Consider the following 16,415-nt stretch of genomic DNA (forward strand, 5'->3'; position numbering starts at 1 on the left):
CAAGTACATTAATATTGTAAGAAGAGATTTATTTTGTGATTGTTCTGTTTCTTAGATTTGGTAACTAAATAATGAGGTGCACCTTAACTGTAAAATTGATCTTGATTGGGATTGGACGAACTGATATGCCAAAAGGTGAAGTATGTATCAGCAGTTGTTGTGGGAGTTCTTTGGTTTGTGTTATTGTGAGAACGCAGATTAACATCTTGTATACAAACTGCTAAATGATGCAGATTAGTCAACGTAATTGTGTATATCTAATAATTTTACTGTAGACTATTGAATTGTGAATATAACAGGAGAGAACATGGTTAGTTGCAGAAAACCAGCATAATAATTTATACATAATATGGTATTATATAATAAAAAATCAATCAAATCACAAACTGATATATGTAGGAGTAGATTTATTTCAATATTAATGTAGAAATAGATTTATTCAAAACTCAACTAAAAAAAACATTTAGAAACCACTGTTGTTCAAACTGATTATAAAATAGTTAACAAGGTTACTTAAGTTTGTTACAGGCATTCTGTGTTTTAGAAGAATAATAAAAAAATTAAAAAAACATCCTTCACATTATCCGGTTGACGCCAACTCAAAGAAAATGAAAAACTTGGAGCCAAATATTGAAATGACAGACCGGACATGTTGTCTTCTTCACTGCCGTCAGCAGGCAAACAAACAACTGATTAATGAATAAAATGGACTAACTTCATCTCTCCTGCCCTTCAAGTAAACAGTCATTGTTCCTTAAATCATACTGCAAATCATGCAGTAGCTTTACACATATTCTTACTTCATTAAAAATCACCCGTAACATTTTTTTTTTATGTTATAAAGTGTCTAAAAATTATTTTATATGCAATCCTGATAGAACAGGTTAAACGGGAACATAGTAATGCGGAATACAAATGTAAGAGCCATACATGAGAATAAATAATTACCTTTATGATAATAAGTTGCTTACTTCATGACACTTCTCACACCGTTATTGAGATCGAAAATGGATTAAGGCAAAACCGGAAACACCCGCCGTATTATTGCAGGTGCTGATTTGAATTATCTAGAATCTTGTGGATGTGACGTGATGACATTCAAGCTGCTCTCTTCTCCTCTCAGAGACTGAAGGAAACGGCAGACTTTCTGTTGCGGGATGTCTTCAAAAGAGATAATTCTGGAAAATAAAAGAGATGCAGTAAGATGCTTTTCTTTCATCTCTCTCTCTTGCTCTGCTCTCATATTGCTTCCAAAATGACTGACAAGATTTTCAGGGTTAAGCAGTGAAGAGTTTTAATCTCTTGTTTGAATCCTGTGTTGTGTATCAACACGGAGATGAAGATAAATGCATTTCTGCCAGCTGCAGAGGGCAGAGGTGTAACTGCAGAGATACCCCAGTGTAAAATCCTCCATTAAAAGTGAATGTCCGGCATTGAAATTCATACAAATGTAACTGTCAGTTAGATTTAGTGGAGTCAAATCGACAATCGTGTTTTTTCTGAAATGTAGCCGTTTCAGTTTCTCTCGTCATCCATGACTCACCTGTAGCACAACCGCAGTCACCACAGCCAGCAAAGCTAAGAGCGCCATGCGCCCCATCCAGCCCAGGTCTACGGTATTCAGGATGAAGAACCGCGCCCAGCCCAGTTTCTTGGGGGTGTGAGGTGGGTAGCGCATGCTGTTCACCCCTTCCATGTTCAGCTTTTTGATGAGACAACCACGCTTGTGGCTCAGCTGGTCAAAAGTGAACTTGCCGTGGTAGCAGCCCATACCGCTGTTCCCTGTACATGAGATATAGAAGGAGATGATTTGACTGTGTAGACAGACATTGGCTTTTAGTTTAATGGGCCTGTAAATGTTCCATTAGCCCTGTTTGCATTGTCTAAAGGTCTTTGGATGATAGTATTTGAGTGTAGGCTGCAAACGTTCTGCTTTATATGAAAAATAGCTTGTGAACTAGCATGTCTCAAGAGTTTGAAATCAGTCTTAAAAGTTGCATCTAAAATAGTTGCACTGTATCCATGGTTTGTATATATTAGGCTTTATAAAAGAAAAATCAAACTGTTTGGTCTTTTTAAGCCTGATGTGAATAAGCACAGGGATGTGTCTTGCTTTAAAAACTGTTATTTAACCTTTTTAACATTTAAATATTACATTTTTGCACACTAGACTTCACTTGGTTCTGCCTGCCTGTTGCTCAAAACAGTCTTCGCTGTTATTAGAGTCTGAAAACCCTGTACGCGTGAAGGTTTGGTCAGCCACACTGAAGAGCGGACCAATCAGTGTTCAGTGTGTCAGGAGTCCGGTTTTGCCCCCGATCCCCTCTCCTCCCGTGTCCCCTCAGTCCCCTGTCTGCTTGTTCTGTGTCCTCCTCTCCTCACCTCCTGTGGCCACGCCCATCACCGGTCCCAGCAGATGCAGCCACTCACCCCGGATCACCTCCTGCAGGTGTGCTGCATCTCCCTGATCCCCTCCCCGGACTATATGTACCCTGCCCCTGCACTCCTCTGGTTGTCGGTTCTTTTGTTAGTCACCCGTCCGTCCTCCGTCCGTCCCCCATCCGTCCCGTTCCCGGTCCTCCTGCGGAGCTCCCTGTCGGAGTCACCAGTCGGTGGAGTTGCCCTCCCGACTCGAAGGATGATTGACTCTGTTTCTTCCAGCGGTCCTGTCCGCTGGTCTGCCAGCTGCCCTGCCAGCCGTGTCTCCCCGGATCTGTCGGTTGAGTTGCCCTCCCGACTTGGAAGCAAGTGGACACGATAGGTGCCACCTTTTGGTTTGTTTGTTTTTGTGTTGATTGGAATAAAGACTCTATTTTGGAACTGATACCCAAGTCTGTGAGCCTGCATTTGGGTCCTAGTAAACACCACCTAATAACACAGTGGGCATGGCCGAGTGTTGGGACGTGAAGTCAAGGGTTTGTTTCAAAATGTAGTTCCAACAGTGGCGGCATGACAGAGCTTGAAAAAGCGATACCAACATTTGCAGCAACTCTAGCAGAGACCTAGGAAGCTACTGCGAGGAAAAAAAAAGTGTTTAAAGTCTACAATGGTCAATTACTGACAAGGCATTGCCCTTTGCTCACATTGAGGAAGGGTTCTCGGTTGTTTACATCTTGCTGGTTAATGCCAGTTGGCTGTGATAGTTTCAAATTGACCTGCAGTCTAAGCCTAGTAAGATGCAACAATCCTTAATGAGGCTTAATGAGACAGTGGTTAGCACTGTCACCTCACAGCAAAAAAAGGTTCCGGGTTCGAATCCGGTCCTGGGCCTTTCTGTGCGGAGTTTGCATGTTCTCCCTGTGCTTGCGTGGGTTCTCTCCGGGTTCTCCGGCTTCCTCCCATCATCCAAAAACATGCACCTCAGGTCAGGTTACCTGGCGCCGCGCTAGTAGCAGCCTGCTGCAGCAGCTCCCCCCTGAGAGCCCCCCTGCTGTAGTGAAGAAATTTCCCCTCGGGGATTAATAAAGTGTATAAAATTGAAAAAAAAATCAAGCATAAAAAGACCCAAATACTCAGTGAGTGTGGTAACATCAGGCTAGCACTAGAGGGCACCCTAACACACCTTGCTTGCCCAAGTGAGACCTGCACATGCACTAATTTATACCCTGGGCAAGCTGAATGAATAAACAAGCAAAAGAGAAAGCAGGAAAACTCGTTTGTAGCACCATGTTTGTTCCCCGTATGTACTCACCGACACCTCCAAAAGGCAGAGCGCTGACAGAATAATGTACAAGGCAGTCGTTGGCCAGCAGTCCTCCACTGGAGGTCTCGTCTCTTATTCTCTTTATCACCTTTAAACATTTAAAAAAAAAAAAAAAAAAAAAATCATCATGACTATCAGTCTGGATCTAAATGTTGGTCGTCATCTGTCAACTTCAGATTTGCGATGTCCACTGTCGGCTACCTTGTCATCAGCCGTGAAGACGTAGAGGGCCAGAGGTTTCTCACCCTTATTGATAAACTTGATCGCTTCGTCCAGGCCACTGACTGGCAAAATGGGAAGCAGAGGTCCAAATATCTCCTCCTGCATCACCTTCGCCTCTGGCTTCACGTCCCGCAGAACTGTGGGAGCTTAACACAACACAGAAACACGAGTTATCATCGAGTAAAATGACAGCGTGAAAACAAACACAAAAAAAACCCAACAACCTGAAAATGCTTTAAGTTTCAAGCAGATGTTTTCCTGATCGATTTTCATGGAAAAACTTGGTGGCTGTCAGAAGTATTACCGATGTAGCAGTCTGACTCATCGTTGTCTCCTCCGACAGCGATGTGGCTGTCTTCCAGCATGGTCATGATCCTCTTGAAGTGACGCTGGTTGATGATGCGTCCGTAGTCAGGGCAGGTCTTTGGGTTGTCTGTGTAAAACTCCTACAAAAATCAGCACATTTTGGAGCTTACACAATAAGTCGTTACAACAGAATATATGAATCATGACTTTTTCCTGCCGTTGTGATTCTCCACTTTGAACTGTGTTTGCAGGTCTTCGGTACCTGAATGGACTTCTTGACCTCGTTGATGACGCGGTCCTGGAGGCCGGGCTCACAAAGGATGTAGTCTGGAGCGATGCAGGTCTGACCACAGTTTGTGTACTTTCCCCAGGCGACACGCCTACGCAGGAGGACGTCAGGAAGGACCAGACACGGCATTACATAGATTGGATTTAAAAATGTTGCTTCAATGAAAATAAGACGTATGGAAAGTCCAAAGCTAAATTCAGATTCGGAGCGACTGCGTGTTAAAGAAATACTCATGCTAAACATTCCTCTGACCTGCAGGCTATGCTGATGTCACAGTTCTTGTCGATGTAGCAGGGGCTCTTGCCGCCCAGCTCCAGAGTGACGGGTGTCAGGTGTTTGGCGGCAGCCGCCATGATCAGTTTGCCCACCATGCTGTTGCCGGTGTAGAAGATGTGATCGAACCTCTGGCGCAGCAGCTCCTGGGTCTCCGGCACACCTCCGGTTACTACAGGATAAAGCTCCTGACACACAGAGAAAGACACACATTCAGGTATGACAGAGTTGCTGAAACAACGAGTGACATGTCTGTGTTGAACATGGAAAGTTTCGATTTTGAGGCACGCACGACAGTTCTCTTTTCATCTTCTTTTTTTTTTTTTAGATAATGTGCAGAAGAAATAGAGAAAAAAATAAAAGTGGTTCCTGTTTATTTGCATATCATAAGCCAAGCAAACACTTTACTACTTTAATGCGTTCAATGTTATGAGACTTTGTGTGTATAGCTGTCCCTGTAAAAGTTTTTGTCTGATTTTTTTTTTTTTTTTACACAGAAAAAAAGAATATATTAATAAAAAGGAAATAAAATGATTCAATGCCTGATATACTGTGTCAGTACACAACAGAAAAATAATGTAATGTTTAATGTGGACTATAAACACAACCCGAAAACCAAGTGGATAAATGTCACATTAGTAACTTTTTGTCGGTCACTGAGGCCTGTTGTTATTGTCCCCATTTGTGAGTGAGGGGAGTTAAAAGGTTCAACGATGCAAATAATACAACTAACCAATATCACTGTCTTGTTATGTTGGTGTTATCCTTACTTTGTCGATGTAAAGTGGCAGCACTTCCTCCATGAGCTTAGCGGTGTGAACACAGACCTCAGAGGGCTTCACCACCGCTGCATTACCTGGACAGGTAAATGACAAAAGCAGCACACATGACCAGACAGAAAGACATCCTCCACAAAATTCAAAATATTATTAAATACTTATGTAACTATGTTTATTCATTTTCTTTGATGCTGCTTGTCCCATTTTCTCAAGACAACAATTTCAAGACAAAACATGTTTATAGGAGTAGCAGGGAAGCTCTTAGTTTGTAATGGAAAATAGTGGCCTGTAAAGAAATAATAATTAAACAGATAATGTTATTGTGTGGCTAAAGACAGGGATGAAAAAATAAAACTGCAGACTCCTTCTAAAGTTCAGCTGTTTTCCGTGACTCACTCATCTGCTCTCAGGTTGTTCACCTTCTTCTCTGTTGGCAGCTTCAGTTTCCTCCTTCATGGCTTTTTATTGATACGATAATTGCTATTTGCTTCGTTGCACTCTATCAGTGGTTTGTGGCTATCTGCTTTACTGAGATCAGTCAGTGTACTTTTGCTGAAATGACAGTATTTCTCTCGGTAATGAATTAAAATGACAGCATCTATAAGTTGCTATTTTGAACTGCACTTTATTTTATTGCAACTATCAAGACACTTTAACGTGCCACTTGAATGAACACAACTTTACATGTCACAACTCCCATTTGTGTTTGTATTATCATAAAACGGGTATCTTTTGCACACCTGAAAGTATACTAATGTTTTAGAGCGGTCAAAATTTCAAATGTTTCCAAGTTATAAGCCTAAATAACTGAGTCTAGTCATTGTATTGACAGTTTGCCTTTGACCAAAACTTTCATTTTATGATCTGCATTGTGTTAATCTGGCAGACAGACTTCTGACCCATTGGGCTGACATGAGTACTTATGTAAGATCTGATACTGCTGGAGCAAAGGACACAGTCTAGGCTGTTCAAACACTTACTGCAGGACTTAACCCTCCAGCCTTCAATGTTTCAGAGACCGGATTTATCCAAATTAATTATAAATAAGCTTCCCCCCTACATCTCGTCTCTGTAGCATTAACATGTAAATCTACCACTGAGGACAAGTAGAAAACACTGCAGTATCATGCTAAACAGTCACAAGAAAACTCTCCACGCTGAGGTTTGCATCACAAAGTGATCAGAGCTCAGCCCACAAGACTTGATTGAGAGCCTCCACTCAAACCCAGGGTGGTCATTTAAGGGTAGCTTTTAGAGCTAGAGAAATGAATTATTCATGAGTTCACTCACGACCTCGGAGATTAATTATCTCATTCTACATGAGTTCTCTCATTATACATAAATTCACTCATGATTTCGGAGATTAATTATTCATTCCTTGTCTGATAGGAACAACGCAACAACGTCCGGATACAAAAAAATACATTATCACCTTTGTTCCAAATAAATACCCATGTTATATGACGCCTTTCTTTTTTCTTTTTTTTATTACTGTGAATCTCTTGCTAATCTTAAAACTTCTGCTTTACTGAATGTAGCACAGAGTTTACACAGTGACCTTTGACCTGCTAATCACCAGCTGAGGGAAAATAAAGAATGTTGGGAAACGCCTCGATAAAGAGGGAACTGAAGCGGTTATGATCACAAGACAAGAAGACAGCAGGCCTGAAGAATGAAATAAGAATAAGAAAGAACTACGTTTACACTCTGACCTCCACAAGTGAGACACCGTTGTTGTGGGTTTGTTGTGTGTAGGCAGCAAAAGTCTCCGCACTTAAAATGATAAACTCTTGAAATGTGAACACCCATGACATCACACACACATGCTACAGCATTACCGGCAGCGATGGCTCCAATGAGCGGCTGGATGGTAACGGCCCAGGGGTAGTTCCAGGCCCCGATGATTAGCACCACCCCCAGCGGCTCCGGCTGGATGTAGACGGTGTCGGAAAGGGTCAGCAGGTTCTTCTCCACGGGCCGAGGGGCTGCCCACTCCTTCAGCTTCCTGATGGCCAAGTCGATCTCCCCCTCCAGCCCGAGAGTCTCATACAGCAGGGTCCCCACCTCGCTCTGAGGATGAAGACAGTGAACTCATAGCTCAGGGTCACTGTATGTTTTTATTATAAATCCTGTTTGGATGCCAAAGAAAGTTCTAAAGTGTGGGACTTTTACATATAATTGAACATCCCTTACAGTCAAGGCCTTTGCTCAACGGCTTCACACAGTGCTGATAAAGCCCATCACCAAATGAATGTCTGAATGTGACATTTTTTTACTTTGTTAAATGGTCTGTACTTGTATAGTGCTTTATCACCTTTCAGTCTCAAAGCGCTTTAACATGGTTTTTCCATTCACACACTAATGTCCATCAGGAATACATTCACACACTGATGGTAGACCATCAGGAGCTATTTAGGGTTCATTGTCTTGCTCGAGGACACTTAAGCATGTGGACAGGAGGAGCTGGGGATCGAACTACCAACCTTCCGATTAGTGCGCAACCCCACTCTACCATCTCTTCCTACTTTGCGTCCTGAAAATATTTTATTAGCTTACACTAGTATGGCTCCGTTTTTTTAGTTCTTATATCTGATAAATATTAAGGGAAGTTATTGAATATTTGGTGAACTGCGTAAACACCAGGGACAACAATGAAAATAAGTCCAGGAGTTAAGTCTTATCTTTATGTCCTGCAAATCAAGAAACTCTCTACACATCAAAAACACTAACAGCCAAAAGACAGAAGCAAATTTTGATTAATATAAGAAATCCAGTCAAGTCAGTATATTGGACATCAGGTATTTTGGACTCGCTACTCACCTTATTGAGATCTTTCTTTACGGCTTCTGCAATCTGTTTCTGTTTCTCAGTGAATAACTGCTGCAGGTTCTTCAGCTGGTAGATCCGGTACTCGACACATTTGGACCTGCCTGTTTCGAAGGCTTTCCTGGCACGAGCCACGGCCTGCTGCTCCCGAGACATCCTTCGAACCAAATGAAAAGGACAAGATGCATTTAGTCTGCTGTTCCACGTGCTCTATGAAAAGGTACACAAGTTAAGTCACAGTTTCGTTTGACTTGTGAAAATTATCTTGTGAAAACTATTTATTTATGTCATGTCATTCTACAGTTTTATTTCACTTCTGAACAATTATCCATCACATCTGACACGTCCTCACAAACAGAGAAAAGCTCTGTTGGGATTAAAGATGGTTTATAGCTGCAGCAAAAAACTAAAACATTTGAGTCTTATGAATGATATTGATATAATATAGTAAAATATTGGTCTGGTACTGGGGCTGCAACTAATCGATTGGTCTTTAAACTGCCAAAAGATGGTACAAAATATCGACCAGTGTTTTTCAAAGTCCAAGGAGCAGCTAAAATGTCTTGTTTTTATCCCCACAACCAAAAATATATTCAGTTTGTTATCATGGAGGATTAAAGGAACCAGAAAGTATTCACATTTAACATTTAACACATTTCAAGTTTTAAGATCTGACCAGCTGTAATGAGTTATATACCATGAACAGTTGTTACAAATAAAAACTACCCAACAGGAAGCAAAGTAGAGCTGTGACGGTAAGAGTCTGGTGATATGATACATATCATGATACAGGGGTTCACAATATAATACATTGTGATACTGTAAGCATGGCAATATATTACAATATTAAAAAGTACTTTAAGAAAAATGTCATTGTAATATCAACATAAAAAAAAGTTTTTGGTGCAATCAGAGCAGTTTTATCTGCATTTACACCGTCTCTGTACCATTCAACATCACAGCACTGTTTTCTGTGCAACCTGAGCAAAGAAATCGATGAAGTACCGCAGAACATATCACAATACTCAAGTGTATCCATATTTTCTTACACCCTAAGTGCAGAGCAGTTAAAATGAGCTCCACCTCATATTATAAAAAAAAAAGTTATAATACAGTAATTAAGCACAGCTTTAAGTACATGATGCATAATATATCACTTTTGAATGATATAAATGCAGTCAAATGAGGCTATTTTTACTTTGTGGTACTGATCATTTTACTTCAGTCAAAGAGCTGAATAATGCATCTCCAAACATCTCTACTGATCTGCAGTTTGAATGTAATGGTATCCTGCTTTTTGTCTGTGCTGCTCTTTGTTGGTACCAACAGGGAATGTGTTGTAATGCGAGTGCGTAGGGAAAACCACCATATGACAAACACAGCTCCTGGGTCCCAGTTAAAGCTGCACAAATGAGAGACTACAACATCCGGTATCCCTCATAGCGGACCTCGACCATTTCGAAACAACTTTAACAGATCCCGGGACTCTTTAATCTGTCACCCCGGTGTATTCATCTGCTTCCCTTTATGTTATTTATTTACAATGAGGCTAGAGTTAACCGGCTGGTTTCCACAGTTCCTCTGTTCGCTGTCTGCCTGTCTCTGCGTGTTGCTTCATAAACTACAGACTGAAAACATCTCACAGCTGTATTATTTCCTTCCTACCTTTACAATTTCAGTTGCGGTGAGTTTCTCGAGCTTTTTTTTCTCCGTCTTGGTGGCGAGATAACCGGCTGCAGCGTAGCTCAACAATGACAGCGGAGCGGAGGCAGCCCTCCTTCCCCGTTAGGTCACTCCCCCACAGGGGCAGGACCAAGCCGCCTCGGGCTCCGTTTTCAGCCTCACCCTCAGCTGCAGCACGGCTCTTCATGGTTCACACAGAAATACCTCTAGCGCCATCATCAGGTCAAAGTGTGTTTGCTTTATGACTTGCAAAACTTGTGGGTATTATAGGCCGAAATGTCTGTTGTGGATATAGTCTGACCATTTGCTGAAATGAAACACTGTAAAATAAGTTACAAGTAAAAGTCCTGTGTTGAAACTTCAGTAAAACTATGCAATAAGTATAACCAGGAAAATATAGCAAACTTAAAGTAGGCCTATTCAAATTTAAATTGTGCTACTTAATTATGTCCCATGTGACATTAGATTATTATTGCTCAGGCACTAATGTGTAGCATTTTATTGTTGTACTTGGTTGAGATTAATTTGAATTATATAGGGCTGAAATCTCCTGATCATTGACTGATTGATTCATTATTTGATATGTAAAAAAAAAATCAAATCGGAAAGTAGAGAAATGCCAGTCATTCTTACACAAAGTGGCATCTTCACATCCATTGGTTTAAACCTCAATATGATTTGAATATATATATTTTTTCAATGTTTGGGAAATCTGTCGTATTTCTGCGTTAAAACATACATAATTATCAAAATGGTTTCAAAGTAAAATGAATAATCACTTAATCAACCAGACTGATTGGTTCTACAATTTTAGTTTGATTTATAACAAGCACCAAAGTTCTTCGTGTGTTTTGTATGCAAAATCTTAATTTGTAAAGCAGCTTAGATAGTCTGATGGTGCACCCAACTGGACACCACATTCCCACAAACAAACCAGCTCCCGACCTTTATCATAATTATGATCTTCATCACAAACGCCTTTATAGACACATTAAATTATGAATGCTCAGGGAACATGTTGTTTCTTCTTTTTATTTTATATAAAGTAAGAAAATCTCCCAAATGAAAGAAAAAAGGTTTAAAAGTTCTGCATCTTTAAAAACTCAGTGACATAAAGGTTTGGACATTTTGTGAATAAGGTTTAATAATATTATGTATTTTCTTGTGATTTCATGTTACATTTTGTGCAACAGATTCATTTGTCTGAATAAAACACTCCCCAATTTTTTTCTTCGTGGACTTTCTGTTCTGCAGCCCTGCCCTCTGCACTTTCATCCGAAGCCCAGCTGAAGTCACACTGACCTGCTGGATAGCAGCGCTGTTAGCAGTGCAGACAGAATATTTCAGTTTCCTTTTTTCTCCTGAGCTTTAATAACTATGTTTTTGTAATTATACCTGCAGTAAATCATGTCTCCTTCCAGCCCTGCCCTCTGCACTTTCATCCGAAGCCCAGCTGAAGTCACACCGACCTGCTGGATAGCAGCGCTGTTAGCAGTGCAGACAGAATATTTCAGTTTCCTTTTTTCTCCTGAGCTTTAATAACTATGTTTTTGTAATTATATCTGCAGTAAATCATGTCTCCTTCCCTCCCTGCAAGCCTGCTGTTCTTTTATCCACAGCCAAGCTGGAATCACACTCAGCTTCTATTTCTCAGATCCAAAAAGGCCTTTACAGCACGGGACAGTAGCGAGGTGTGTAACCCCTTGAGCTCAGCCAGGCACCGTGTGGATCAGGGCCCACAATCGCTCAGGTTTACAGGAAATGTGGATGGAGTTTTCACATCAAACGGAGCCGAGGAGTGGTGTTTGTGTATTGTGAGGGAGGTGGTGAGGTTTGGAGGTGAGGGAAAGGAGGGCATGGTGTCATTCACACCTGAGTGTCTACCCTGATTTCTTAGAGAGGAGTATGGACACAGAAGAGCAGCAGTCCTCTGTGTGCACACCTGAACTTGTGAGGTATAGACAGAAGCATTCACAGAGAGAGAAAAGGATAGTTTGTGTATTGCGTGTTTTTTATCGTGAGGGGCTACAGAGCAAGCCACTGAACCAAACTGAGATGAAGAAGGCCACTGCAGAAGCTCCTAATCTGTGAGAAGACAGGGGAAATGTTCAAAAGTGATTTGACCTCTGACATTTTAGTAAAACTGGTTAATATTAAAGAAAGTAACAGGTCAACATCAACTGTAAAAGACTTTCAAAAACCAAAGTTTGGCAAAGAAATGCATCTTAACTGTAGCGAAAACTCTGTTGTGTTTCGCCTCTATTCTATTTTTTTCTCACATTTATTACAGAAAAAGGTCATAGATTCTCTGACCCCCACCGCAGGGGTGTAGACCGTTCACTGAAAATATATTTTTGTGTGTTTTTAAGATGCTGATTCAAATGGCTACTCAACAAGTTGCTCTAAAATCTCCCACATTTGTTGAATTTTAGTGCAATCTTGTGATCATGAAGTCAGGTGAACCCACATGTCTTGCACATCTGTATTTGTTACATATCACTTTATTTGGCTTCCTTTAATTTTTCAACTTTACCATCATGTCCATATCGAGCATGTGTAGGCCCCTTATACTGTTATAATACTGAGCTGCATATCCACCAACATTTATGTATAATATGCATAGAATATATAGCAAAAGTTGTGCTATTACATGATTTCACAGTGTGGAAAACAATGAACAAATTACTTTGAAAGACCTCATTGAGCCATATTTATTCATGAATTGATTGATTTATATTATTTGACAGAATGTTTATGTTAAAGGCATGAATAGAACAAAATTGTATTCATAATTTCAATGTATTTACTATAAAGTTTAATGAAACAAATGTTTACAATAAAATGATTATTAGAGAGAGAAAGAGAGAAAGAGCGATATCTCAATACACATATTTATCAAATAATCTAATACTGCCGCCTAGTGGATTATTTAACGCTCCTCGTGCCTCCAACAACAAATACTCGATGAGACTGAATTTTTTAACTAAGGCTACCTTTACAATAAACAATGCCAAGTAGGCATAAAATACATAGCCTGTGGCCTATATATCACATACAACAGGCTTCATTACACAAGCTCAGACTACAGTATTTGAGGGTTTGGGGTCAGAGGTAATTGGCTTACCGTTGTGACATCATGCGACCCGGTTTAAAACTGTGCTACAATGCAATCCTTTACACAAGTCCAAGCATAAAGCGTAATTTGTTTTCTAAGTATGTGAAGCTACGTAGAAGATGTAGATCTAACACTGTACCTAGGTCACAGATCACTATCCATGTAAAATGAAGAGAATTATTTATTTTGTCCTTTTTTTTCATTATTTGATTGTGTGTATGTTGATATTATTGTGTATTTTCTTTGGTTTGTCACATCTTATAAAAGAACATACCACAGTATATACAGTATTAAATTAAACTGTTTGTTTTGTTGTTGTTGGCCGAGACATTGTGAGTCTGGCACTAGCCTGGGAATTGGCTGCGCATTGGACGTTGTGTTATCCGGTGTTTTGATGTCTGGAAACACACCCGATCAGGAAGGGCAAAAAAGTAGTCCGATTTGTCACCTCCAAACATTACAGCTGACTGAAGCCTTGACACTCCAGCAGCCTCTTCAATACACTTCCAACAGTATAAACACGCTGTTTCCCCCCCCCCCCTCTCGTGCGCACCAGGAGGCTGCGAGCTGTGGAGGAGAGGATGTGCCACAGACTGAAGTGTCAAAAAAACACGATTGTTGCGTTACCTACTTTAGAGTACAAATGCATTCATTCCATCTGTCTCTTAGAGGAGTAGCTGCCGTATATTAAGGAAAGTCTGCATCTGAACCTCGTGCGCCTCATAGCCATCCTACATCCAACCGGCCTAAACCAAGTTTGAATTAAATATGATTTTTTTTTATTTTTTTAGATTTTATACACTTTATTAATCCCCGAGGGGAAATTTCTTCACTACAGCAGGGGGGCTCTCAGGGGAGAGATGCTGCAGCAGGCTGCCACTAGCGCGGCGCCAGGTAACCTGACCGGAGGTGCATGTTTTTGGATAATGGATGATGACTCTTTGTATTCTTTCATCTTCAGCGAAGCGGTGTGAATGTTTTTTTGTTGTTGTTTTTTTGAATCATTTAAATGTCCGGAAGATGTCCGGTATGTGTTGTGACAAACTCAGTCTCGGCTGAACGGGCATATTAAGGGCCCATCGGGGATCAAACAGACACCTATTAGGCGGACAGTCATTAACAGGTGTGCACCACTTCAAAGGCACGCGTTTGCAAGGGCTGACAACTTCTACTGAGATGTTCTTGTGGGTGGGACGCACTGGGGAGGGGGGGTCGTTTTGTGTCTGTCAAGCAGAGTGTAAAGACTCTCTCCTGCCTGGTTGCACAAGCAGACGTACCTGGGACACAGTAAAGAAAGACAATACTGCCTTGTGTTTGAGCTCTGTGGAGAACGATGGCAAACGGGTTGGATTTTACTGGCAGTAAGGTTTCTGAGATGCTGACGTTACATGAGGGACATTACTGGCATGGTGCATGCCTGGACCCGAACAACAAGGACGATTACGCACAGGACTCCAAAAGAAGTGAGTGAATACTTGACATCATAGCCAAAGAGCCAACAATGCATCTTCTCTTGTTTTAGGCAGCTTCAAAATCTGCAGACTCGACAATAAAATTAAGTTTTAGTTATCCTTGTAACTCGCTCTATATTCACCATTCTCCAAATGGCGGGATTTATTTTTCTAAATTTCCTATACTTATCATTTAGAGAGCAGAAAAGTAGTTCATATTTTTGCTGTCTCCCCGTAGTGCACCATGATGCTCCTTGCAGGATCCGCTCCGAGACGCAGCGCCGCCGGAAGCGCACGACATTCAGCAAGGCCCAGCTGAGCCAGCTGGAGAGGGCCTTCTCTGTCACCCAGTATCCGGACATTAAGATCAAGGAGTCTCTTGCTTCTATAACCGGACTGCCGGAGTCTAAAATTCAGGTACGACTGATGATACAGATACGGCTTCAGATGCGTAATTTGGACAACATTCGAGTGTTTAATTAAAACATAATCTAACCACAAATCATTCTTTTCAACAGGTTTGGTTTCAAAACCGACGCGCCCGTTTCTTCAAGAGCAAGAAACCTACCACAGACGCCGCCACACACTACTTCTATCCGCTGCTTAACGCTGCGCCACCCGGTCCGCCATGCCCTCCACAGGCCTCTGCTTTCCCTCACTGCATACCGTCCCCGCCAAGTTACCCTGCTCCAAGTTTACCTCAGTCCACCAGGCTCTCAGCAATCATGGCCAGCCAGGCCAAGTGCCATTCTGCATCCCCTGACCAGTCTACGTCCTACTCACGTGGAGCTGGTCTCCCAGGAATTCCCCAAGATCATTACTACCAAACCCCAGAGTTCGCAGATCACTACCAAGGCATGTCTCCACACTGTGGGCTCGGTGAATGGGACTTGACAGAAGATTTTAAGGCTTTCCTCGGAGATTCTCAGGGGTCCCAGCCGGTGAACAGCCTCAGTGCTGCGAGTCCTGTGTCCGAGCAGAACATCCAGAGTGAGCTGGACCAGCAGGGCTTCACCAGCAATGGGTCCATGGACGACCTGTCCGAACTGTGCATGCAGGACCTGATGGGCGACTCCAACCTGTCGAATTTAGACATTTCTGCGGCGATGATTGATTATCTTTTGGGCTGATTAATAGAGATGTGGAAGAAAGTTACCTGTCGAAGGCCACGCTGTAAACAGACTGAACACAGTATGTATGCCCCTTGAAGAAAGGTAATTTTCATAAAAAATGCACAGAACTATTGGAAGATTGTTATTTATAGCTATATTGTAGAGTATCATAACAACTTTGAAAATAAATGAATATACATTATATTCACATCTACTGTGCCATTCTTAAACTCTAATGTCAACCTTTAAAGTCACGTGGCGCCGTGGCTTAGTTGGTTAAAGCGCCTGTCTAGTAAACAGGAGATCCTGGGTTCGAATCCCAGCGGTGCCTTTTTTTTTTTTTTTTTTAATCGGTTCAGTTTTCTGCATTGAGAAACGTAGAACTTTTTGTTCATTTTTGATAACTACAGCTGCATTATAAAACCCAGTTTTCGGGAACATAGTATTACAGCAAGGAAAAATTGTTTCGCGCCTTCAAACCGGAAAAGATTTGCCCAGCGTTTGTGACTGCACAGGGGTCTCATAAGAACTGCATCGCCAGTAAGAAGTCACACTTGTCGGCTTACTGAAGTATTATCTCGTTAAGATATGAAATAATTATGGTAAAGAAAGCAAAACTGGACACCGCGGTACTCACAAGATGCTGAATGAAAAGT

At 41.4% G+C, this 16,415-nt stretch overlaps 2 protein-coding genes and 1 non-coding gene across 3 annotated transcripts; 2 read left to right on the forward strand and 1 right to left on the reverse strand.

The window, feature by feature from the left end:
• Positions 1-390: 390 nt before the first annotated feature.
• On the reverse strand, positions 391-10,180 carry aldh3a2b (aldehyde dehydrogenase 3 family, member A2b). The gene is made up of 11 exons (XM_069719284.1): positions 10,064-10,180; positions 8,393-8,555; positions 7,411-7,642; positions 5,564-5,649; positions 4,773-4,981; positions 4,494-4,611; positions 4,230-4,371; positions 3,905-4,071; positions 3,692-3,791; positions 1,544-1,782; positions 391-1,178 (listed from the first exon to the last, which is right to left on the reverse strand). Exons 2-11 carry the CDS (start codon positions 8,552-8,554, stop codon positions 1,164-1,166), a joined length of 1,470 nt encoding a protein of 489 aa, XP_069575385.1. The 5' UTR covers position 8,555; positions 10,064-10,180; the 3' UTR covers positions 391-1,163.
• LOC138634926 (homeobox protein SEBOX-like) lies at positions 10,150-15,836 on the forward strand. Its single transcript, XM_069722157.1, has 3 exons — positions 10,150-10,254; positions 14,927-15,064; positions 15,166-15,836. The coding sequence occupies exons 1-3, from the start codon at positions 10,150-10,152 to the stop codon at positions 15,775-15,777; spliced, it is 855 nt and encodes a 284-aa protein (XP_069578258.1). The 3' UTR covers positions 15,778-15,836.
• A 180-nt stretch (positions 15,837-16,016) lies between these two features.
• On the forward strand, positions 16,017-16,090 carry trnat-agu (transfer RNA threonine (anticodon AGU)). The gene has a single exon. It is a non-coding gene; the product is annotated as a tRNA-Thr (tRNA).
• The last annotated feature ends 325 nt before the right edge of the window (positions 16,091-16,415 follow it).

The sequence above is a fragment of the Brachyistius frenatus genome, unplaced genomic scaffold (assembly GCF_029030835.1).
Source record: "Brachyistius frenatus isolate BFR_SWC_R1_liver_20210118 unplaced genomic scaffold, ASM2903083v1 Contig_5, whole genome shotgun sequence".
Lineage (NCBI taxonomy): Eukaryota > Metazoa > Chordata > Actinopteri > Embiotocidae > Brachyistius > Brachyistius frenatus.